Source organism: Macrotis lagotis, chromosome X (genome assembly GCF_037893015.1).
Source record: "Macrotis lagotis isolate mMagLag1 chromosome X, bilby.v1.9.chrom.fasta, whole genome shotgun sequence".
Lineage (NCBI taxonomy): Eukaryota > Metazoa > Chordata > Mammalia > Peramelemorphia > Peramelidae > Macrotis > Macrotis lagotis.
Genome location: NC_133666.1, coordinates 191108914 through 191134847, shown reverse-complemented (window position 1 = coordinate 191134847; position 25934 = coordinate 191108914). Strand labels below are relative to the sequence as shown.

Sequence of the window (25934 nt, the reverse complement as noted above, 5' to 3'; positions counted from 1 at the left end):
AAGAGATTCTTATATCCCGGATAACATCTGTAGGATCAAATTAAGAAGAGTTGGTAGTGTGGGAAAATGCTGTGCTGGCTCCCAAAAAGAGAACTGAGTGTTGAGCTTTTTCACAAGTGCTTGATTATGGTTTATTCTCTGTTACATCACCGTAATGATAGGAACTTTTCCTTTATCCCATGTTTATAGTTATCCCTGACTTTAGTTGTCGCTTCCCTTAAAGACAGATAAATAAGTTTCAGATTTCCTATGAAAAAGATGATCTGTAAGATGACTGGGCTATAAATGAGCATGGGAAGTTGGGTTAATAATGACCTAAGGTGGATGGAGTTCCTGGCTCTTGAGATTGTATCCTTTGTCTTTCTATCTTCTGTCCTCATCACTTGACTTCAATTGCCTATCTAAAGAGTCTTAAAAAAATTTTTTTTAAATTTCAGTTAGCAAAAATATTTTCTATTCCTTTCATCTTCATTCTCTCTATTGAAAAAGAAAGAAAAGCAAAACCATTATAATAAATATAGTCAAGCAAGTTTATGGCTTAATCTGTACCCTCATTCTGTCACCTTTCTGTCAGGAAATAAGATAACTTGTTTGGTGATGAATCCTCTGGAGTCACAGTTGATCAGAGTTGTTAAATCTTTTAAAGTTCTGCATCAAAATGGCAGACTACTGAGAACTGAGGAACATCAGGTCACTACCTCAGGAGAACTGAACCAACCCAAGTTACAAATGAGGCAAAGCAAAATCCCCAGACCTTTACCACATGGATTGTTATGAACCTTTGCCTCCCCTCTCTTGTAATTGTGAAACTGATTTTTGAAACAATGGAGAGGTTAGAAGCTGTATTATTTCTCTTAAATTTCATTTTATTAGATCTAAATTGTAGAAGACATTGAAAACCATGCAAAAAGCTCCAAACTATTATCAGAGGAGTAATATGACCAGATATGCAAATGACTGAAGAAACTGGCAGCAATCTGTGAATGGATTAGTAGATGGATACTGGAGGTGGAAAGACCTGTTGGGAGACTATTACAGTAGTCTTTGTGGGTAGTAATTAGGTCTTAGAACAAACATTTATTAAGCCTTTATTCTGGGCTAGGCTCCATGTGGAAAACAGGTGACTGAGGTGAAAAAGATTTTGGACATGTTTCTCTATCTCTGCACTGAGTTTAGCCTCTGGGATCATTCTTCCACCTGGAACCCACAAACCCTGCATCTTGTAGCGAGGTAGTAGCAGCTATTGAGAGGCAGGCAGAGTTCGGCTTTTTACTGAGGGCAGATGACCAACAGAGGCTTGAGAGTTCTGCCAGATCACCTTAAACCAATCTGTCTCCCATGGTGTTGGTTCCCTACTTCTTCCCTACTTTCCTAAAATTACTTAGCCAGTCTAATTGTCTTGTGTTAATGACACACCCTTCAACTATCTGTTCCCAAACCCTTATCTCTGATAAGTTCTGATCTGCCCTATTGCTCCCTAGGCCTCCTTCTATCCAGTTTTCCTGTCATCCAGCCATTTCTGATTTGTGCTGGAGATTGTTATCAGAATAAGGTCCTCAAGGAAGCAGGAGGGGAAGGGGAGCAGTTCCAGGGACAGGAGCAGCATTGTCTTTCAGTGGTGTGAGACAGAAGAAAGGAATTGGGGGAATGATGCTCAGAAGTATTGGGAGATGAAAAAGGGGAAGTTGAGGAAGGCCCCTCCCAATGACTCTAATGTTCTCAGGCCAATAAAAGGCTATTTGGAGTATGGGTAAAGGAACTAGAAACAGTGATAAGAATGCCCGGACTGCCTCCAGAGAGAAGCTTCTGGGCAACTTCAAAACATCTTAAGAAGTACATTTTGATACTGATCAGTGACCATTTCATCCTGACCATTAGCAGTGTGGAACAGCAGCCATAAAGTATGGAAGATTTTTCAGGACATTTCTCAAGAGAGCCTTTGTCATTTCTTTTGAATCCAGCTATTGTACTAGTATGCTTAAAATCTAGGAATAAACTTTTTGCTTTAACAGATTACAAAATTGGGTTGTGGTGCACTAGAAAGTAGACTGAGTCAGAGAATGATGTTTAAATCTCAGTTCTGTCACTACCTTACCTGTATGGTCTTGGGCAAGCCACTCAACCTCTATGGGCCTTGGTTTCCTCATTTGCAAGAAAACTAAAGCTAACTTTTGTATAGTATTTTAAGGTTTGCAAAAAGACTACATATATTAAATCATCTGAGCTTTGCAACAGCTCCCTGAGGGAGATTCTCTCAATCCTCATTTTGCAGATAAGAAAACTTAAGACCAAGAGTTTAATGACTAGCTATTTTGAGGACCTTAGTGAGGTCTTCTGGACTTGAAGTACAACACTCTATTACACCTTTAGCTGGGGTTAGGACTAGAACTTGAAGGTAACTTCCAGCCTTAAATATAGGGTCCTATGATCTAATCCAACATCTAATCAAATGAGTCAGTGAACTGTTAATAAGACTTATTAATAAGGTGATACTTCATGGAGATTACATGTATACTAATAAGATATGAAGTTGGTATCTCTTCACTCCATGTCCATTTGACAGTCCCATACAGATCCAGTGAGCCCTGCTTCTCCCCTAAAAATCTTAATGATTGATAATTGTGCCATAATATTATTATGATATTATAGTGACCTGTTCTCTGAACCATTTCCTTCCTTATGTTTCAGTATCAGACATTTTACACACTTCCTTCATTACTGTAAATGAGTGGTATATCCTGATACTTGGATAAATGAAATTTTCAGAGATAGTAGTAGGTAATTTGTTTATAATACCAATTAACCTGGCTGAAAATTGTGAGATTCTGGAACAAATTATTCTGTTCTTCACATTGTTTTTCTTTTTTTTATTAACTAATTTTACTTTTTTTTATTTATACATTGCTGCAGTAGTCTTGTTGGAAGAGTAAACATAATTCCCCCTCCCCCACAAGAAATAAAGTGAAAGAAAGAGAAAAACAAAGTGCTTCAGTCTTTGTTCCGATACCATGAGCTCTTGTTTCGTGGTGGATAGCATTCTTTATCATAAATTCATTACAGGAGATACTTACATAATTGATGCTGCTGATTATAATTCCCTCCACCCATTTCTCCCCACTACCAATTACGATATTTTCTCTTTTCACTCTATCCCTTATCAGAAGTGTGCTGTGGGGTAAGCCAAATGGTACAGTGGACAGAGCACCAACCCTGGGGCCAAGAGACCCCAAACCAACATCCCACCCCAGAGACCACCCATCCCAGGATCCCAGACAGGCTATCCAATCCCACCATCTTGCAAAAAGTAAAAAAGAAAATGTATTATATCTGACTATCCTCTCCCATGATCTACCCTCTCCTCTATCCTGAACTTCCCTCCCCCTTCCGCTTTCTCCCATTCCCTTTCTCTCCTTTTTATTCTAGATTTCTATGCCCTATTGAGTATATATGTTATTTACTTTCTGAGCCATTTCTGATGAGAATGAAGCTACCTCACCCTCCTCACCTTCCCTCCTTCCATACCATTGCAAAAGCTATTTCTTGACTCTTGTATGTAAATTATTTTAGTCTATTCTATCTCTCCTTTCCTTTCTCCCAGTACATTTCCCTTTCACCCATTGGTTCCATTTTTACAATATATTATATCTTCACATTCAGCTCTCTCCTGTGCCTCATCTATAAAACTCCTCCTAGGGGCGGCTAGGTGGCACAGTGGATAGAGCACCGGCCCTGGAGTCAGGAGTACCTGAGTTCAAATTCGGCCTCAGACACTTAATAATTATCTAGCTATGTGGCCTTGGGCAAGCCACTTAACCCCATTGCCTTGCACCCCCCCCAAAAAAAAAAATACTTCTACCTACTCTATTAAATGAGAAGGTTCATATGGGTATTATCAGTATCATCTTCCCATGCAGGAATACATGCAGTTCAACAATATTAAATCCCTCATAATTTACCCTTCTCATCTACTCTCTCACTCTGTGCTTCACCTGAGTCCTGTATTTGAAGTTCAAACTTTCTGTTCATCTCTGGCTGTTTCAACAGGAACATTTGAAATTCCCATTTCATTGAAAATCATCTTTTCCCTTGGAAGTTTTGCTGGGTAGTTGATTCTCAGTTGCATTCCAAGCTCTTTTGCCTTCTGGAATATTATGTGTCAAGCCCTATGAGCCCTTAATGTGGATGCTGGGTGATCCTGACTGCAGCACCACAATATTTGACTTGGGAGTTCTGGAACTTGGCTACAGTATTCGTGGGAGTTACTTTTTTTGGATCTCTTTCAGTAGGAGATCAGTGGATTCTCTCAGTTTCTATTTTGCCCTCTGCTTCTAGGATATCAGGGTAATTTTCCTGTAGAAATTCTTTTTTTTTTTTTAGTTTTTTTTTTTTTAGGTTTTCTGCAAGGCAAATGGGGTTAAGTGGCTTGCCCAAGGCCACACAGCTAGGTAATTATTAAGTGTCTGAGGCCGGATTTGAACTCAGGTACTCCTGACTCCAGGGCCGGTGCTCTATCTACTGTGCCACCTAGCCACCCCCTCATTTTTGGTTTTTAAGGTATTTTTCTCATCATTAACTTTGTGAACTGTTTTTTTCCATTTGACCTAAACTAGTTTTTAGTATGTTAATTTTTCTTCAACATTTTTTTGGATCTCCTTGACTAAATTGTTTTCATGATTTTCCTGCATCTCCCTCATCTTTCTTCCCAACTTTTCCTCTGCCTCCCTTACTTGATTTTCAAAATCTTTTTTGAGCTCAGAAATAGCCTGAGACCAACTTCCATATTTCTTGGAGGATTTAGATGCAGAAGCTGGAACTTTCTTGTCTTCTTTTTGTGTGTTTTGGTTCCATGGGACCAAAGTAATTGTCTATGGTCAGGTTCCTTTTTTTCCCTGTTTACTCATTTCCCAGCCTGTGCCTGGTTTGGGGTGCTTCCTAAACTTTTGAGTATTATTGGGACACCTCTGCAAGGACCTCAGTATGTGAGGCTCTGGCTGCTCTTGTCTGTGGATAGCAATGGGAGCTCCCAGACTGCAACCAGAGTCTGAATATGGACAAAGCACAAGAATCCTGACCCAGGGCCAGAGGAGAGACTTCAACGGTCTCCCCCCACCCCCTTACCTTCCATGGGCTGAGTACTCTGGTCACAGCTGCCAGGTGGCTCTGTGTGCCTGCTTCTGTTTCCTGGGATCTGGGCTATGCTGGCTCACTCTGGCAGAGGTTTCCCTGCTGGTCTTTTAAGGTGTACTTGGTGTTCCCTAGGTTCCCAGGTCAGGAAACTGCTTCTGCTGCCGAACTCCCCAGGACCCAGGTGCCTAGGCACCCAGTGGGCTGTTCTGGGAAGACTGGAGCTCCTTTATTCTTTTGTAATAATCCTGGCTGCACTGCTGCCCCCTCCACCCCCATGAAACAGTTTTCTCATGATTTTCCAGGCTGGAAAATTGCCTCAATGGATCTTTCTGTGGGTTCTGTCTCTTGAAAATTTAGTTAGAGCCATAATATTAAATTTTTTGAAATATTTTTGAGAGAGCCCCTTCGGAAAGGTTGTTCTCCTGCCCCTTACATTGTTTTTTCTATATTATCAATACATAGGGTTATTGTTTTTTCTAGAAGAGAATAATAGTGTCACATTTGTGTAGAACCTTAGGGTTCTAAAATGAAAAGTTTGGTTTATTTAAAAGTATCTGATCAAGTGTTACAACCCCTGCTAGGTCCCTGAGTAGAAAAGTATTTGTACTCTGTACAAAGCACTGGGTTAGGTGCTGAAGATTCAAATAGAAATTAAGATAGTTAATACCCCCAAGGAGATTACATTCTAATGGGAAGAATCAACATTTATAGGAGGGTTTAGCTTTAGGATAGATAGGAAGGCCCCATAAGACTATAGTACCAAAGCACATGGTAATGTTTTAACTTGTGTCATTACCGTTGATGAAACCATATCTGTCTCTTATGTTGAACATTTGACAGTGCCAGAGACTTTGGAAAGAACTTTGTCCAATTTTCAGTATTATGACTCTGAGGAGGCAGCACTTGTGTAACAGCAGTTCCCACATAGGTGGTGTCCATGGACAGGGACTTCAAGAGCTGAATTGGAAGCAGGGTCAGTGGTCTGGGGTTTGATGCTATTCCTTGGGCTTTTGGTTTAGGTTCTTGGGTTTCATTTATTGGGGTATGAGAGTAACACAGTGAAATCATCTAAGGATTGTTTTTTCCTTTATACCTGATATGCAGTTTTGAACTTTGTTACCCTATAAAACTGTCATTGTAAGCTTTTGGGTCCTTCAGTCAAAATATATTCTGTGCCAATGTGTTAAGACTTATGGAGACCTTAAGAAAATGCTGATTTATGCAGGTTTCACATTTGGGAAGTGATTTGGGGAAACCTTGTGGGACTACACTGAGTCATGTTCCAGACTTAAGATTTTTCTTTGCTCCAGGAAAAGTAGAAATAAATTGGTTTCTTAAACTTTTTTTTTACTCTCTTTCAGTACATTTGAAAGCAGAATGTGATAAGGGTTATGTCAAAGTAAAGCAGGTATGTGCTTATTGGTTTAGTTGGATTTTATTTAGTATTTTGTTTCTGTTAAATTCTTTTTAAATTTGTTTCATTAACCAATTTTGTTTGACAATTACATACAGCCAGAGTCCTCAGTTTTGAATCCCTTATATCAGGGCTATCCAACCTTACTTTTAAAAGTTTTTATATAAGATTAGTTTTATAAATTATACTAGCATTGTGCAGTTCTTTTAAGTTTCATTTTTATAATTGTAGTAATGGAGGTCCCTAAGGAGAGGACTTTTGTTGAGGTAGGGGAGAGGGGAGAGAGGGTAAAGGGAGGGGGGAGAGTTCCCAGAGACCTAATAGTGCTTTTCACTTGTTTTCTTAAATGTTTATTGAATTAAATTGAGTTTCATTTTGTTCATTGTTTTCCTAATACACTTTACCATCAAACAATCGTTTATTAAGTACTTTGTCAGGCATTAAATTTTGTTCCAAGGCTTCAGATATATAGAATGAAACAATCCCTAACTTTACATTTTACATGATCACATGTTGATACATGTTCTCAGATTAGAAAGTATGGTGTGTGTGTGTGTGTGTGTGTGTGAGTAGTGATTTGGGGAGGGGAACACATAAAGGATCTAGAAAAGCCTTTTGAAAAAAGTGACACTTAGGGGCAGCTAGGTGGCGCAGCGGATAGAGCATAGGCCCTGGAGTCAGGAATACCTGAGTTCAAATCCAGCCTCGGACACTTAATAATTATCTAACTGTCTGGCCTTGGGCAAGCCACTTAACCCCATTGCAACTCAAGATTCCAAGAGGTGCAGATGAATGGGGAGAACATTCTAGGCAAGAGGACAGCCACAGCCCATGTAAAAGCACTGTGGTAATCACAACAACCAGAAAGATGAACTAGAATCAGATTATGAAGGGTCTTAAATATCCAACAGAGAGGTTTGTATTATTACAAAGGGTAGTGAGGAGCCACTGAAGGTTTTTTTTTCCTTCAAGGAGAATCACTTTTGGAGGGGAGGTTGGTCTTTGCAAGGCAATGGGGTTCAGTGACTTGCCCAGAGTCACACAGTTAGGCAATTATTAAGTGTCTGAGGTCGGGTTTGAACTCAGGTACTCCTGACTCCAGGGCCGGTGCTCTATCCACTGCGCCACCTAGCCACCCTAAGAATCACTTTTAAAACAATAAATCAAACCAAAGAAAGAATTCTCTGTTCTACTGTAAAGAAATACTTTCTCTTCATGATGGAGGGAATTGCATATGTATATGGAACAGATTGTAAGCTTGTAAAAGATCTTGGAGTGAATCTTTTACTGGTGGTAAGGATCTGGAAAAAGTAGAGAGCCAGTAGTGATAAGATGGGGAGGTGAAATGGCCAAACTGTTTATTGGTCTAGCTCGGGCTTGAAAAGGGGAAGGTAAATATACCAGTTCCATTCTGCACTTTTTAGGTTTATTTTATTTCACATTATTTTTCTTAGCTGCCATTAAATTGCTATTTAAAAACCAGCCTCTAGGCGGCTAGGTGGCACAGTGGATAGAGCACCGGCCCTGGAGTCAGGAGTACCTGTGTTCAAATCCAGTCTCAGACACTTAATAATTACCTAGTCGTGTGGCCTTGGGCAAGTCACTTAACCCCATTTGCCTTGCAAAAACCTAAAAAAAAAAAAACCAGCCTCTCAGAGGGTCCCTTGGGTGGTAAGCTAAGAGGAAAGAAAGAGGTGAGTATGCTGAGGCTCAAAGAATAATGATAACAATGGAGCAATGAACAAAGGCTTGCCACCCTAATTGCTCTAAAGATAGAATTTAGAAAAAGAAGAAACCTTCACAAAATTCCATTTTTCTATAGTAGCTTTAGGTCAGCTACATTAAAAAAAATTTTTTTCTTGGTGCAAAAATGATTTGAATTTCAAACAAACATCTTAAAAGTCAATTTCTGGAAGTCATTCCTCTAATTAGGAACTTGTGTTAACTGAGTAGAGCATATATGCACAAGTACCTAAAAATCCTTTCCATCTTGTTGCACTGCATCAGATTTGCTCAAACTATTTGGCAAAAGAAAGACTTCTTTTGCCTTAATCTGAACCCTGAATTGGACATTCTCCCAGTCATTGGACACAGCCCCAGAACATTTAATACGCCTCTCCCTCTATCCAAGCCAAGCAGTTTATTTGGCTAGAGAAGGCAGTATTGGGAGCTAGTTTCTCAGTACTTGAGAGACACAGTAGTTATTTCCTAAATGTTGTGTAATCCTGAAGAACCCCCATCCTTTCCTTACCACCCACCTTCCTTCTCATCTACCCCTTCAGTTTTCTCTTTGTCATGCTCGGAGACTTGTTTGAACAGACTGGGAACAGACTGAGAATTAGAGAGTTCCCTCAAATCAGATTATCATGATACTTCTGATTAAATCTGTGTGTTAAAAAATGGCAGGTGCACCTGTAAATGTAAAGCGCTATATAAATGCATATTGTCACTCTTATTCTAGGAAGTTATTTTAATATACCCAGACTTCATTAAGTGCCTTTGCAAGTTATTTCTCTTTAATTATTACTAAATTATTCTCCTTCTGTACCCTTTCTACCTACCTACACCTTACTGATTTTTTTAACCTGTTCTGTGACTTCATCAGAGGAGGGAGCTCCTAGTAAGAAACTTCTACTAATACAGATTGGCACATATTCTTCAACTTCTAGTCTTAGAGAATTCCTGGGAGTCTGAGCAGCCAATGACTGGTGTCACAGTCAGGATACATAAAGCAGGAGTTGACTTCAGGGCTTCCTGAGTCCAAGGCCAGGCCAACTTTTCTTTTTTTTTTCTTTTTTTTAGAGGGTAAGTTAATTTACATTTTTTTTTAAATACCACCTCAAACTATAGGTAGAGTTTTACAGTTCTAACTTCTCTTGAAGCATTTTGCATTTTTAATTCAGAGAAACCATCCACCACTCCTAATGTCATTGTTATAAGGTTAGAATTTTAGTCCAGGAATGGATATGGTAAGTTATCCAGTCTGATCCCCTTGGGCAGCTAGCTGATTTTAGCTAGCTGGGTCTGAACTCAGGAACATTCATTTTCATGAGTTCAGATCTGCAGGGCAATTTTCGGTCTACTCTCTGATCTTTTTCCTCCTCCCTCCTTTCCTAAATATTAGAGAGTCCTCTCTCATGTCCACTCTAATTCTTTTTTCTTAGACTTATCTGTTGGATCAGGCTCTTAGCTGAACTATACCTGTACATGGCACCTGGCTTTCTCTTTTTCTTTAAGTTTACCTCTGTCTCTTTTCCTGAAAGGGAAAGGAGTTGTCCTAGAAAGACTATAATTCCAAGGATTAGTAAAAATCTGAAATTACTTCAGAAAGCAATTAGTTTTAGGTAAAGATCCTTTTGAATTTACAATAACTTAAAATCAACAAGTCTTTCCCCTTCCTTTGTATCTTCCCTGTTGCCCATCCTCTTTTCTTTTTTGATATAAAATATTGTACTCTAGTTTTCTTGGAATAAAAGTGCATTGTTTAGGTTTGGAAATTTTTTCTTTTCTCTTGTCAGAAATTACTGATACACGCAATATAAATATATCTGTATCTCTTAGGAAACTCTCAGTGTTCTTTCTTTCATAGATGGGAGTCAATCCAACCAGTGTTGACTCAGTAATTATTGGGAAAGACCAGGAGGCAATGCTGAAGCCAGGACAAATCCTCCACATTGTAAATGAACTTTACCCTTACACTGTACAATTTGTCAAAGAAAATGAGAGACATATCCTAGGAAGAGAAAGGAAAAGGAAGAAGCCTTGTGACAATAACCAGAGTGAAAAGGATGAGGACAATAAAGCAAAAAAGGTGATGGAAACAGAGCCCTTGGATTGTTCAGAGGATACTTCACTTCATAAACCAAGTAATACCAAAAATGCCATAGCTCTCCAAAAAGGTGACAGTACTCCCAGCAAAAAGGTGAATAGATGGAACTATGCAGTGATGACAAGAATGTTAACTTGCTCATGGCAAGAAAATCTTTGGATTTTTCCCTCTAGTTATTAAAATAAGTAATTTTTTTCCCTTGAAAATGAAACATGGGGGGTGGGATTTTTATTTTTAATTTGTTTTGTGAATATGTTTTTGTTTTTGCTTATCCCAGCAAAACCAAAAGCCCCCACAAAATGTATTTTCCTTAAAAGAATGAAGGAAAACCACCTGATAGTGATGTCCCTTTACCAGTTTTTAAGCATCCCATTTGTTAACAGAATGAAAGAATGTGTTCTTTACCTTTAATCTTACTATCCATTGTATTTGTCCTGTTGCTCTTTAGCATTGTGTTCATTTATGTTGTCATATCTAATGTTCTTTTGACTCTGCTTTCTTCACTTTGCATACTCCATACAAAATCTTTTCCTATTTTTTCTAAATTCTTATTTGTTGTTTCTTACAGCATAATATTCTTTTATGTTCATAAACTCTGATTTCCTTAGCCATTCCCCAGATGTTGGTCACATAGGGTATTCCCCCTCCTGAAAGCCATCTTCTGTGATATTTTTTTGGGGGGTGGGGAAGGTCAGCACAACTGAGCCCTACAGTGAGAAAGTCTTAAAAAGTGAACTTCCCATCTCCATAAAGGAGATCTTCTCATATCTCTCTTCGCTTATTCATTATAATTCTGTTAGCATTTACGTTCAATTTTTTGTTGTGCATTTCTTTCCACTTATATTGTTACAAGTATTATGAATATTGTTTCCTTGACTCTGTTCATTTTACTCTTTATCAGATCATATGGATCTTTTCTTCCTTATTTTTATTACACATATTTCTTACACCACAGTATTTATTCTGTTGCATTCATGTACCATAATTTATTTAGCAATTCACCAGTTGATGGTTATCAACTTTATTTCCATTTCTTCCATGAAAAGTGTTGATAATAAATATTTTGGAGTTTCTGGGCTTTTTTCACCACTTGGCTTCTTTGAAGTGTGAGCCCAGTAATAATGTCTCTGATACAGATAAATCACTTTTGCCTTATCCAAATTGCTTTTCCAGATGGTTGTACCATTCATTTCACAACTCCACCAGCACATATTTTTTTCACTTAATATTTTATTTATTTATTTATTTTTTACAATTACATATAGGATTTCAACATTCATTTTTGTAAGATTTTGAGTTTCAGATTTTTTTCCCCTCCCTTTCCTCTTTCCCTAGTAAAAGGATATTAAGAATAATACTAATACTATAGAATTCCTTTCTGGTTTACAACTTAATTAAGTTTTTCAGATGTATTTGAGAAGAAGCTTTATTTAGTGTATCTTGGGAAGCACCTATTATATCAAAATAAAGCTTATTAATACATTTTAAACTAATCTTCATAGTATGCAATATATTATGGAAAAAATATCAAAAGGTATCTGATATAGGTTATGTTAATCATATTAATTATAATTAGTCATGCTAACTATAGTTCCACATTAGCCATCTTGTGAAAGAAGAATCAAAACAAAAAGGGAAAAACGACAGGAAAGAAAAAAAATAAAAAGTACCAGCATGTTTCAGTGTGCCTCTCTTTCCAAAGCCTCTCCAGTGTTGACTATTGTCATTTATCATTTTTGCAAATTTGCAGATTGAGAGTTGAAAATCAGTTGTTTTGATATGTATTTCTTTTTATTAGTGATTTGGAGCATTTTTCCCTTTGGTGAAATACTTTGCAATTCTTTTGAGAACTACTTATTCATGTCCTTTGATCATTTGTCTATTAGAGAATGGCTATTAGCTTCATATATAGATATATGAATTGTTCATTTATTAGATCCTAAACACTTATCAGAGATATTTGATTTTTTTCCCCTCATTTGACCACTTCCTTCCTTACCTTAGAAGCCCAATGTGTTGGGCACCTAGGTGGTACAGTGGGTAGAGCACTTGCCCCAGAATCAGGAGTACCTGGGTTCAAATCCGGTCTCAGACACTTAATAATTACCTAGCTGTGTGGCCTTAGGCAAGCCACTTAATCCCATTTGCCTTACAAAAACCTAAAAAAAATTTGCATTTATCTGTCAGTGATTTTGAACATTTTATTTGATGTTGGTTTGTCTTTTGAAACTTTTCATATCCTTTAAAAAGGTCAGATATGGGGCAGCTAAGAGGCTCAATGTATAGAGCACTGACGCTGGAGAGCAGAGGACCTGAGTTCAAATATGAACTCAGTCACTTAAAAAAAAATTACCTGTGTGGCCTTGGGCATATCACTTAACCCCATTGCCTTGTAAAACAAAAACAAACTAAAAAAAATAAAATGGTCAGGTTTTAAAAACAGGATAATGTCACAGTTGAAATTTCCATTCAACATAGACTTAGAGATATTTTAAAAAACTACCTTTTGATATGTTTTTCCCCATACTATGAAGATTAGTTTAAAATGTATTTATAAGTTTTATTTTGATATAATAGGTACATCCTGACATACACCTAAATAAAGCTTCCTTCTTGTGTGCGGCTAGGTGTCACAGTGGATAGAGCACTGGCCCTGGAGTCAGGAGTACCTGAGTTCAAATCCACTTAACCCCATTGATTTGCAAAAATAAAAATAAAAAAAATAAAGCTTCCTTCTCAAATAACATCAAAAAACTTAATTTAAGTTGTAAATTGAAAGTAATGCTATACTGAGTATTATTCTTAGTGTCCTTATACTAGGATGTATTTCTCTTATGTGGAAATGAGAAAGAAAAGAATATTTTTGGTTTCTAATTTTTGCCTTTTTTATGAACGTAAATGAGAAGCTTTTGACAAAAGGATGATTATTGGAAAATGATGGTAGAACAGACTAGGAATCAGTTTTTGCTAGAAAATTAAAAAAAAACTTTGTCTTGAGAGGAAAGGAGAGCTTATGTTAAACCCTGGGTTATGTGAACATTGGGTTGTGAACATTGACCTCTTTTATACTGTAGGCACCCTTTGGATATTGGAGTCAAGGTTTGAAGCTTGCTATGCATGACCCCAAAATGCAGGTAAGATGAAGTGCGTGCTATGTTTGAAATGTTTTAGTTTTTTTCATAAATAGCCCATCTCACAGAGGGCATAGCTATACTGGCATTGGGATAGAGTAAGAAAAATGAATTTTCCAAGTCTGAAAAACTTTTTAGAAGAAAAGCAGGGTCTCTTGGAGGATTTTGTATGTGTCTACATCATGTACCTTAAAGAACTCTATTAAGAAAGTTGTATGTTAATATATTATGATGTATTTTTAACGAGTCAATCATTACATTTTGACTATTAATGAAATTCTTTTTTTTATTTATTGGACTTCTTTATATTGACTGTCTTCTCTGAACAATAACAAAATATTTTTATAAATGGTTTCCAGATTTATTTGTTTTAAAAATTTTATCTTTTATTAATGCTTTTTTATTTTTATATCATATTCATTTCTGAATATATCTCTCCTTTGCCTAGAGACCTATCCCTTGTCATAAAGATTTTTTTAAAAGAGGGAAAACAGTTATTCAAAACTAATAAATGAATTTCCTTTTGCAGCTCTTCAGGGTCCACCTTGATCATTATTATCACAGAATATTGTTTCCTTTTGTATAATTTTAATTTAAATTGCATATGTAATACCTAAATACTGGAGATAGAAAGGAAAGATTTGTTTTAAATCGCATTTCTATTGTGGAAAACTTTTTGATTCTGGCTTCTTATGTGTGTATATGTTCAGATAAAATGTACCTTTCCTTAGCAAGCTATTTTATAGTAATCTTGAGATGGCCCCCAGGAAAGGTGTTGGAAAGGACTAGAGATGTACATGAGAGGCTAAAATGGAGAGATCTTATATCAATCTACTTCAAGCAGATTCAGTCCCTAGTAAATAAGAAATCTTGTTTGTGATGCTGTTTTTTTGGTATTCCTCTTTTCTTTACTAGGTTTACAAAGATGACCAGGTAGTTGTGATTAATGACAAATATCCTAAAGCTCGATACCACTGGCTTGTATTACCATGGATCTCCCTTTCCAATTTGAAGAGTCTAAACCAAGAACATGAAGAACTTCTCAAACATATGCATGCCATAGGAGAAAAGATGAGGGAAGAGTGTGTAGACTCTAAGAACTTAAAGTTTCGACTGGGTTACCATGCTATTCCTAGCATGAGGTAAGACTTTGTGGTGGTGCTGGATACCATTTAGTTCTAAATATTGTGCCCTTGTAATAAATTTCTTTTTTTTTCTAATAAATTTCTAATCTCTGCTTAATAAGGTATATTTAGTATTGGCTTTTTGAGGATTAGCCACACTAAGTACTGAGAGCCCCATCACTGGTATTCTGGCCATTTGGTGATGAATTATTTGACTTTACCAACCCATGAAATGGAAATATGCAAAATGGCACTGCCTTTGGGGTCCTAAGAATTTCACTGTTGGTAGACCATTTATGAACTCAGCTGTCAGTATTTTCAATGAGAGATCCTTAACTGGTAACCAGTGAGTAAACATACTTCAGAGAAATTGAATTGCTTTCAGTAAACTTGGATCTGGCCAGGGAATGCAAATAAGAAAAGACAGACCCTGCCCTCAGGGGAACTTACAGTCTAAAGGAGGGGGAGACAACACAAAAGGAGGCTGGAATGTTCTGTGAAATTGAAACCTGGTGGAACTGCAGGTGCAGAAGGTCTGCATCCCTATAAAGAAAAACTGGGGGGGCAGCTGGGTGGCACAGTGGATAGAGCACTGGCCCTGGAGTCAGAAGTACCTGAGTTCAAATCCAGATTCAGACACTTAATAATTACCTAACTGTGTGGCCTTGGACAAGTCACTTAACCGCATTTGCCTTGCAAACCCCCCCCAAAAAAAGAAAGACCGGGAGGAGTTTGGTCCTCTGCCCTCTAGCCTTGTAATGAGAGACTTTGAGTGAACTGCATGATGCTGAGTGAACTGTATCAGTCTGAATGTTCTCACTAAAGGCAAAACTGGAAGTTGAAAGGGGAAACCCCTAAATTCTCCTCAGAGAGGCAAATAAAGGATTTGACAGAGTTGGTTTGGGGGAATATCTAGAGGCAATAATCACACTCCTCCATGGAAGGTTTGGCCATCTCATGTTGTCCTTAACATAAATATCTGAATGACAATACTTGTAGATTTTATGTAACACCATCGGTTACAGAGAATGAGAGAGTCTACAAAGAACTCAGTATAAAACCTACTAACATATATGATCATATACTTGGATACACAATGACTTTAGTACAAAGTGAGGAAAGGATGAAGGCAGAAAGCATGACTCAGGAATAATGTCCCCATGAAGGAGTTGGTTTTGTCTCTTGGTTCTTTGACTGCCAGAACACTTCCCTCACTTACCATGCTGACTTTCTCTCCCTTGCTACCTCTCCATTCACAACACCTGACCAAGTCCAGTTTTCTTGGGCTGTTTTGGAGCAGAGGGAATACATTGTGTTGTTCTTTGGGGGTTTTTCCCATCATAGTTCCTTTTGGTTCATTTTCAGAACTTTGTTGGAGTGTTTGAAGGAGAGCTAAGTCTTTCTAGGACAGGGGCAGGGAACATGTGGCCTGTGGGCCATTTGGTCTGATGCTGCCATAGCAACTCTAGGTGGAACTCAAAAATTCAATAAATTTAAGAGCTTTTTTAGGGGTAAATTAATGAAATATTTGGCCAAATATAGCAGGTGAATAATGTTATAAATATCCAAAAGGCTTTGGCAGAAAAATGGTTCCCCACTCCTGCTCTACCACCTTTCCCCTTTTCAGTTTACCAAAAAATATATTAATTGTCCTCAGATCCTGGAGCACTCTGCTCTCTCATTTCTGCCTCTTTATTTTATTTGACTTCAAGTTTCAATCTCTACTTTTCCAGAACCTTTTTCTTCCCAGATGCCTAGAGGAGCTTTTCCTCTCAGATTGCAGTCTACCAAGTATATGTCTTATTTGTATCTAGCCTTTACATATTATCTTTTCTATTAGAATGGAAGTTCCTTGAGGTCAGTTTCTATTTTCGCTTTTCTTTATGCCCCCTCCCCCCACCATAGTACATTGCCTGTCAATTAGTATATGCTTGTTAGATGCTTATTGAGTGATCTCATTAGTCTTCTGAAAATTTGATCATTACAATGATCAGAATTCTGAATTCTTTTGAGTTTTCCTTTATAATATTGTGTTTATAGTATAAATTCTGGTTCTTATTTCTTTCAACATCAGTTCATAAAATCATCCTAAGTTTCTCCAACTTCTTTATATTCATCATTTTTTATAGCACAATAATAGTCACATTAGTTCTATTTTTTCCTCCCTTGAGTTCCATATTTTTCTACCCCCCCTTCCCTTCCCCTACTCCCCATGGCAGCAAACAGTAGTTATAGGTTATTCACATTAGTTTTAAAGAAACCATTTAAATACTGGAAAATTTCAGGGGTGGCTAGGTGGCACAGTGGCTCACTGGCCCTGGAGCCCGGAGTACCTGAGTTCAAATCCAGCCTCAGACACTTAATAATTACCTACCTGTGTGGTCTTGGGCAAGCCACTTAACCCCATTGTCTTGCAAAAACCTAAAAATAAATACATAAATACATAAATACTGGAAAATTTCAAGGAAGCTAGGTGGAGTAGTGGATAGAGGATTAGATCTGTAGTCAGGAAAATTTTAAAGTCTGAATCCTTCCTCTAACCCAAGCTTTGTGATGCTGGACAAATCACTTTCTTTTTCTCAGCCTTAGTTTCTTCATCTTTAAAATGTGTATAACAGCACCCACTTCACAGGTCTGTTTGAGAATTAAATGAGATAACATATCTAAAGTGTTTTCCAAACCTTAAAGCATTATCTAAATCCTTACTATCATCATTTTAAACTTTTTAAAAACTGCATTTAAAATAATTTTTTTCTTTATCCTTTTTTCACTTCCCTCAATCTAGCCAAATTCATCTTCATGTTATCAGCCAAGATTTTGATTCTCCTTGCCTTAAGAATAAAAAACACTGGAATTCTTTCAATACTGACTACTTCCTTGAGTCCCAAGGTAAGCAACTTTTCTTTAAAAAAAAAATAAAAACCTTTTGTTTAATTTTCCTATTTTATTAAATCCCTGAATTTAGTCATAATGCAGAGCTCATCATGTAAAGTGCATCTTCTGTTTTCTCTGAATAAACTCCTATTTAACAATTCTCAAGGATTATCCAGATATTTGAATTGGACTTGAATTTTTTTGTATTGAATATTTGGAAAAAATGAGCTCTACCTGCTGGGTAGTAGACTTTTTTCATTTCTTAGATTTGGCATGCATGGAATAGTTGTTATATTTTATTTGGAAAAAAGTAACCAATACCCAATTAAGAGATTTTGGGAAGTCCGTCAGTGATCATCTATCTCTGCCATCACATTGTTAGCTAGATCCTATTAGAGATACTACAGCAGACAGGGAAGAGGTACTTATAAGTACAAGTTTCTGAGGTTAATTTGATCTGTAGTTGCATATAAATGTGTCTATGGATTTACTGTAGTTTTGCTTTTCTTAGATAGTTTTCCTATCACTAGGATGGATAATCAGGAATTGACAGTAGTTTGAATAGGGTACCACAAGGGAGATAACATTTATGGTTAGAGTAGAAAGATTATAGTCTCATAAAGTCTACAGCAGAGTCAGTTCAGGGTAGCTAAATCCTTTTTCAGGCTGTTCCTTTGTCTGATTCTGCCAATCTGAAGGAAGATTGATTCTTTGATGCTTTATTTCTTCTCCTGTTTGGAATTTAAGTCTATGTTTCCCCTACTCTCAAAAATCTCACTTAATATTGGTATCCCCAATATCTCTTGTCCCAAATTTCTTTTTTTTTTTTATGGTTAAATTGAATGAGAAGGCTGCCTACAATTGACTCAGTTCACTTTTTTCTTTCACTCTTAACTGTGTGTGGTCTAGTTTCCAGCCTCATCATTCTGAAAATATTCTCTTCAAGGTTACTAATGTACTTTTAATTGCCAAATTGAGAGACCTTTCAGCAATCTTCCATTTTCTGACCCCTTTGCGGCCTTTGAACATTGGTAGTCAATTCCTTCTCCCTGATATTCTCTTTTCTCTAGGTTCTTATGACTTCTGTTTTCTCCTGGTTTTCCTCCTTCCTCTCTGACCTAAGTCTCCTTTGCTTGATCTTTATCAGGTCACACTGTCCATCTGTTTTGATTCTTCTCCCTTTCTACTTTTACATGGTGCTCTCATTAGTTTCTGCAGGTTCAAGGATCCATCTCCATTTAGATGATATACAGACACATATACACACACACTCCTGCCTATTGGACATTTTGTAATAGATATTTTCCTTTTTTTCTTTATATTTTACTTATTTTTCCAACTATCAGCAATGATAGTTTTTCAAGTTTTGAGTTAGATTTTTTTCCCCTCCTTCCTTTCTCTCCCCCTCCCCCAGATAGGAAACAATCTATAGGCTATATATGTAAAGAAGAATCAAATCAAATGGAAGAAAAAAATATAATAGATAACTTTTAAAAATTAAAGATAGTAAGGATTTAAACTCCACAATCCTTCTCTGATATGGTGTTTTCTCTTTTTTTTTGATGGTGTTTTTTGGATGGTCTTTTAGAATTGTCTTTGATTATTATACTGCTAAAGTGAACAAATCCATCATAGCTGATCATCACTCAGCATTGCTAATGTGTATAATGTTCTCCTGGTTCTATTTACTTTCCTCAACATCAGTTCATACAAGTCTTTCCAGGCTTTTCTGAAGTCCTGTCTCACATGATTTCTAATAAGAACAATAGTGTTCCATCACATTCATATACCACAATTTGTTCAGACATTCCCCAGTTGATGGGCATTCCTTCAATTTCCAATTCTTTGTCACTAAAAAAGAGCTAAGAATATTTTTGTACTGCTTATTTTCTAGACAATTTAAATTCAACATATCCAGAAACAGACCTCCTTGTCATTCCTGCTAAATCCTCCCCTCTTCCTCACTTCCCTGTTACTCTGAAGGAACTGCCCTGCTGGGGGCCAGGTTCTGTGCTAATCACTTTACCCAGATTTTCTTTTGATCCTCACAACAACCCTGGGAAGTTGCTATTTTTATTTCCATTTGACAGAGTTTAAGTGGCTCACCCACTGTAGCTCCCACAGCTGGTAGGTGTCTGAGATAGATTTGCCCTTATCTTCTTGCTGCCTGCTCGATGCCTGGCTCCCAGTCTGGATATTTTCTGTGACTCCTCTCTCCCCCTCCACCTCAGTCACTCTGTTTTTAAATCCTGTTCCTTCAACCTTTGTTGTATCTCTGGAGTTGGCTGCCTCTTCTCTTCCGACTCTGCTGTCTGGGGTGTAGGCTCTCCTCACCTCATGCCTCAACTCTAGCAGCAGTCGGGGATGGAGGGGGTACCATCTTGCTGCCACATTACTTCCCTTTGCCATTACAGTGATCTTCCTCAGGTCACCCCTCTCTTCAGCAAACTCCATTGGCCTCCTTATCATTTACAGTGACTATATAAAATCTTCTGGCTTTGATAATCTCAGACTTGACCTCTTCCTTTCTTTCCAGTCTTCTTCTTATTTTGTGATCCAGGGACCTGGGCCTTTTTGCACCAAACACTCCATCTCCCTCCTCAAGGTATTTTTGGTGGCTCTCTCCCCAACTGGGATGCTCTTCCTCTCTTCTCTGTCCCTTCACATCTAGATGAAAATCTTATCTTTTGTAAGAAGTTTTTCCCACTGAAATTTCCTATAGTTGCTCATATAACTTTTGTGCATAGTCATGTACATGGTATATTTTCCATTTGATTGGGAGCTTATTGAAGTCAGGGGTGATTTTTGCTTTACTCTTTGTCCTTTGCACTTCATATAATACCTAGCATATTCTTAAAAAATGCTTACTGACTTGATTTGACTCAATTTGTCCCTTGCTGCCCTTACCACAAACTTTGTATTAGAAAGGTTAACATTAGGTATAATAGAAGTATCTTTTGCCCAAGATCATAGGACGTTAAGACTTTTTATAAATTATCTTTTTGTTTTTTGCATCACTATGACATCATCCAGTATCCTTTTACTTCCTTCCTCCCAGAGGGCCTTCCCATATAACAAACAATATTTTTAAGAAAAACCAATCTATACATCAGAGGCTGAAAGCATATGCAACATTCCATACCCAGATGCAACAGGAATTGTTTTCTAATATTTCTTCTTCTGGGCATACTTGCTCTTTGAATTTTGCAACATTCACTTTTCATTGTTTTTGTGATTGCTCTTTCATTTTATATTGTTGTAGTCATAGTACACATTGTTTTCTAGTCTCTGTTTTCTTCACTTTACATTAGTTCATGTAACATTTTCTCTTTATTCATCGTAATTGTTTTTTTTACAGCTCTGTAATGTTCCATTAAATATTTGTATCTTAATTTGTTAGCTTCAATAAGTAGGTATTTACTAATTCTTTAATGCCACAAAAAGTACTACTATAAATATTTTGGGATCTAAGAGGAGGTCTTCGTTCTTATCAGTGACCTCCTTGGGGGATAAACCTAGTATAAGAAAGACTTCCTAGGTCAAAGGAAATTAATTTTTGTAATTCCAAATTGCTTTCCAAAATGGTTGTAATGGGGGCGGCTAGGTGGTGTAGTGGATAAAACACCGGCCTTGGAGTCAGGAGTACCTGGGTTCAAATCGGGTCTCAGACACTTAATAATTACCTAGCTGTGTGGCCTTGGGCAAGCCACTTAACCCCATTTACCTTGCAAAAAACAAAACAAAAAACAAAAAAAAAATGGTTGTAATGATTCCCAGCTCCCTCAACAAAGAGGGTAGGGTGTCTCTTTTCATATCCACTCTGATGATTGACTATTCCTGACTTTTTCATATTTGCCAATTGACAGGGTATGAGGTAAAACTTTTGTTTTGTTGCCTGTTATTAGTAATTAAGTATTTTTTATTTTCTTAATAGTTTATGATTCTTCTTTTGAAAATTGTTTATTTGTAGAAGGCCATTGGGGAATGACTTTTAGATAGGTACGTAGATAGATGGGCAGATAATTATTTTTCTCACATGGTTATTTCCCTTCTTATCCTAGACACATTAATTTTGTTTGTTCAGAAGCTTTTGTTTGATGTAATCAAAATTATTCTGACTTCTTTTATTTCCCTTGTTTGGTTAAGATTACATCTATCTACAGCTGTGAAAGGTGTATGTTCTGTATAAGTTATTTTAAAGAACAGTAATATAATTTATCTTAATGAAATTTCATCTCGCAGTAGGAGACATGAAAGTGTAGAAACAAGTGAGGTTTATTTATTTTTTCTCATGTGAAATCTAGTATCCAGTAAGTGGATTCTAAAATATGATGCTATACTTAGAAGTTCCTTAGGTCAGTTATCTGTACCTCTTCTGTTTATCCTAATAAGAGTGATCTAAATCTCTTTCTCTTTTCTCCTCACAGATGTAATAAAAATGATCCAGAAGGATGGAAAAGTCACTGTTCCCGAAGGAACATCTGATCTTTTGAAGCTACCACTGTGTTGTCATATATGCAAGCAGCAGCAATCCACCATCCCCCAATTGAAAGATCATCTCACAAAACATAAATCAAAGTGATTTTGTTGAACTTCTCACTTTTAAGAAGAGAATCCGAAGTTTGGGTGTTAGAAGTGAACCTTTTCTGGATTTTTTTCAGTAGCAGAAGAACTGGTACTTGCCTAATTAAAATAAATCATTTTAAAAATTGTCATACCTTATTTCTTCTGACCATGAAAATAGGTGTTTACTCACATTTCCAAGTTAAGAATTTACATATGCCATTAATGGTTTGAGATCAGCTAGGTGGTATAGCTGGAGTTGAAAAGATCTGAGTTCAAATATGCCTGCAATTAATTAATAACTATGTGATCCTGGGCAAGTCACTTAACCCCCATTTGCCTCAGTTCCTCATTTGTAAAGTAAGGACACACTGGGAAAGGATATGGCAAGTCACTCCAGTACCTTTGCCAAGAAAGCTTCGTGGACTTTGTCCGGGGTGGGGGTGGGGGGTCATGAAGAGTCAGACACAACTGAAAAACAACAAATATTGAGTTATCTGTTGTGTTATATGTGAAGATGACATTCCATGTCATTTAGACATATTTTAAAGATTGCTTTGCTAGTAGCAGGGATAGTAAAATACTTGCCCATGATCATACAGGTAAATGTCAGAACTGAAGACTTCAAGTTCAGTGTTCTTTTCTATTACATTGTACTTGCTCAGAACTAAAGCCAGGTGACCTAGAAGTGGAACTTACAACCTTGAATTTTTTAATAGTACTATCATGTTCCCACAGGCCATTAATGTCAACCTAATTTGATTTAGCTTTTCTCTACTACTGATTCATGAGATAGTGTGGTTTAGGGGATCAAGTGCTACTCTTGGAACCAGGAAATGCTGGGCCTAAATGTCACACTGAATCTTTGAGCCACTGTCAAGGCAGTTTAATGCTTCATACCTTCAACTGACCCTACAACTATACATTGCAAATGGGTTATGTTAGATCACTAATTATTGATTATATGAATATTTATTAAAATATCAGTTATTAAGGGTCTCTATTAGTAATTTATGCTCTACTTCAGGAATATATCTGCTCAGATTCTAAGGGAAATTTAAGTGTAATCTGGAGGGATATGAATTTTATAAAATAACAATCATAGGACATAAGTCATCGAGACTTCCAAAATGTTAAGCACGGGAAATTCAGAATCACTGAAAATCATTGAAAATAGAATGTGCATAGAATCAAATAACTTCTTTGTTTCTTAGACAAAAAGTAGAGAGTAGCATTAACTCCAATAGAGTCTAAACTAATTTTTATAGTTTCTTACCTTTAAAGATAATGAAAAAATGAAGTTCTTGGTAGAGGCATGTAAAACTACTTTGGACTACAGTTTGTTTTTTTTTTTTGGAGACTGCTCAAGAATAGTGATTTAAAAAAAAAATCCCAGTAGCTTTTTGCCAGTGTCTAAGCCTGATCCTATACATTATTCAGAAAAACTCAATTGGAGGAATTTAGTTTCCATTAATATGGCAACTTAAATAAAAATAAAATAGCTAACATAATTCATGTTGACTCACATGTATACTTTAAAAATTTATTTAAGGCAATGGGGTTAAGTGACTTGCCCAAAGTCACACAACTAGGGAATTATTAAATGTCTGAGACTAGATTTGAACTCAGGTCCTCCTGACTCCAGGGCCAGTACTCCATCCACCGTGCCACCTAGCTGCCCTCACAATGTATACTTTTAAGCCTTGATGTCTTGTTTTTACTGAACTTCTTTAATTTTTTTTTTTTTTGCTACAATCAATGGCCTGTTGAATGGGGAAGGGAAAAGAAATATCATTGAAAAAGGATGATACAGCCCTATAATATCTCAGTAAAAATCTTTTTTAAAAAAAGAAAAATAATTTTGTTGGCAAAGATCCCCATTGAATTGGAATGCCTTTTGCAGCACAAGATGCTACTCTGATTACTCTGTTCAGTGTTAGCTTCTCCTTAAATGTGCTTTGATTTGCTAAGAGAAAAATATTTTTAACAATATAAATTGTTCTTGAAAGAGAGCCAGGGTAGAAGAGAAGACATCACTGTTTGGGAGGAACTAAAGACTTGGTTTTCTCTTTTCTAACCTTCCACCTGCTCAAATATCACAGCAGTATTACAAATTCTTCTCTGACTTTAGACTTATCATCTTAGGTCTCATTTCTTGTGTCTTTATCCTCCACTTTTGATGTGTCAACACCCTGAATTATGATCTTTGTGTATAGGAACATGTTCTTGTTTCCATGTTGCTTTCTTTTTTTTACTTCCTTTTCTTTACTATTTATATTTCCAATTATAGTAAAGATAATTTTCAACATTTTTGCAAAGTTCTCTCCCTTCCACCCTTCCCTCCACCCATCCTAGGATAGCGAATAATCTGATGTGTCATAAATGTACAGTTGTACTACACATATTAGTCATGCTGTAAAAGAATTAGAACAAAATAGAAAAAAACATGAGAAACTAAACACAAAGCAAATTTAGAAAAGTGAAAATAATATATTCTGCATTCAGATTCCATAGTTCTTTCTCTGGATGTAGATGACATTTTCCATAGCAAGTCTTTTAGAATTATCTTTAATAAGAATAGGAGCTGCCTCATGAATGTGATTTTGGAATGGTGTAATGAAGAGGCAGTGTGATATAGAGTAAAAGGAATTGATACATGAGGAGGTTAGGGTCTGTCCAAATTTAAAATCTGCTAATACCACTGTGGCACTGGGCAAGTAATTTAACCTCTTGGAGTCTTCAGTTTCCTTGATTGTAAAAGGAGGGCATTGGATCATTCTAATTCTAGCTCTAGGTACTTTCTAATGCTGTATGATACTTTGTCGTGTTTCCCCCTTAGCAGAAGATCTTTTAGCTATCCACTGGCCATGGCACTTAAATACATACCTACCCAATATCAGATACAGAGAGGAGTATTTTTTCAGGTTAGCCTGGTGAACCTTTATGAGTTCAGCCCTGTGTTTCAGGTACTTAATGAAAAGAATAAAGATCTGCTAGCTCAGTTCACTTGGCCAGACCCTTTACAATGGCAAGAGCAAAAAAGATGTTGTCAGCCAAGTATACTTTCACTAAAGAGTCCTGGAATCCACAGACAGCTGCACCAAAAGCCTGTGCAAGAATGGTAGCCAGGAAATGAATCCTGCCTGCAAGGATAGCAGGTGATGTTTTGGCAGAGGGATTTGGTATTCCCTGGAACTCTTGAGTAATCCCTGGATATTCCCTTCCCAGGCCAGAAGGGAAATGCTTTTTTTGTACAAGTGCAAATTAAAGAATCATACAGATCTATATCTGGGATAATGGGATGAAGGTGTTAGGGACTTAGGGGACAAATTATCCAATATTTTTTTCTAGACGAGAAAACAGACCTGGGGAAATTTAGTTTAAAAATATGGCACATGAGTAATAAATGATCTCAGGACTCAAATTGTAGCATTCATTCATTCTTTATGTACTCTACCTCCCCACTCCCAACTCTCCTCCTTCTGTATTGCTTTATATACGGTAGATCTTTGGAGTTTTTTCATTGGCCACCAATTTTATGATTGGTCTTCCCCCCCCCCCATTTTAGGGCTGTAATGAAATAGTGATCTTTATTAAAAAGAAATCAGGTCCTTTATAAAAATTGACTTATGTTTTGAGTGACCTTTATCCTCACTATTGCAAAGCTGTGAAAGCCTTGACTTAGATTTATAGTTTTACTCAAGGGTATTGTTTGAACCTTCACCAGAGAATTTCCCCTCTGCTTTAGGTCTTTTAACCTATAGGGATTTGAGGGATGTCGGCCTACCTAGACTACAATGCCACTAAATGGCAGTAGAATCACAAAAGCTAGTTTCTATTGTGTGTTCAAAATAACATCTTGAGTTTCCAAA

The 25934-nt window shown here is 36.9% G+C and overlaps 1 protein-coding gene across 7 annotated transcripts in view; it reads left to right on the top strand.

The window, feature by feature from the left end:
- APTX (aprataxin) overlaps positions 1-22211 on the top strand; it is a 33721-nt gene extending 11510 nt beyond the window's left edge. For 6 of the 7 annotated variants that reach the window (XM_074207391.1, XM_074207386.1, XM_074207387.1 and 3 more), the window contains exons 3-8: positions 6489-6535; positions 10131-10463; positions 13445-13504; positions 14417-14643; positions 17411-17514; positions 21927-22211. In XM_074207391.1, the coding sequence (XP_074063492.1) occupies positions 6489-6535; positions 10131-10463; positions 13445-13504; positions 14417-14643; positions 17411-17514; positions 21927-22081 (926 nt within the window). In that variant the 3' untranslated portion in view covers positions 22082-22211. The remainder of the gene's footprint in view (positions 1-6488; positions 6536-10130; positions 10464-13444; positions 13505-14416; positions 14644-17410; positions 17515-21926) is intronic. The other variant, XM_074207392.1, reaches the window with a different exon arrangement.
- Positions 22212-25934: the final 3723 nt, after the last annotated feature.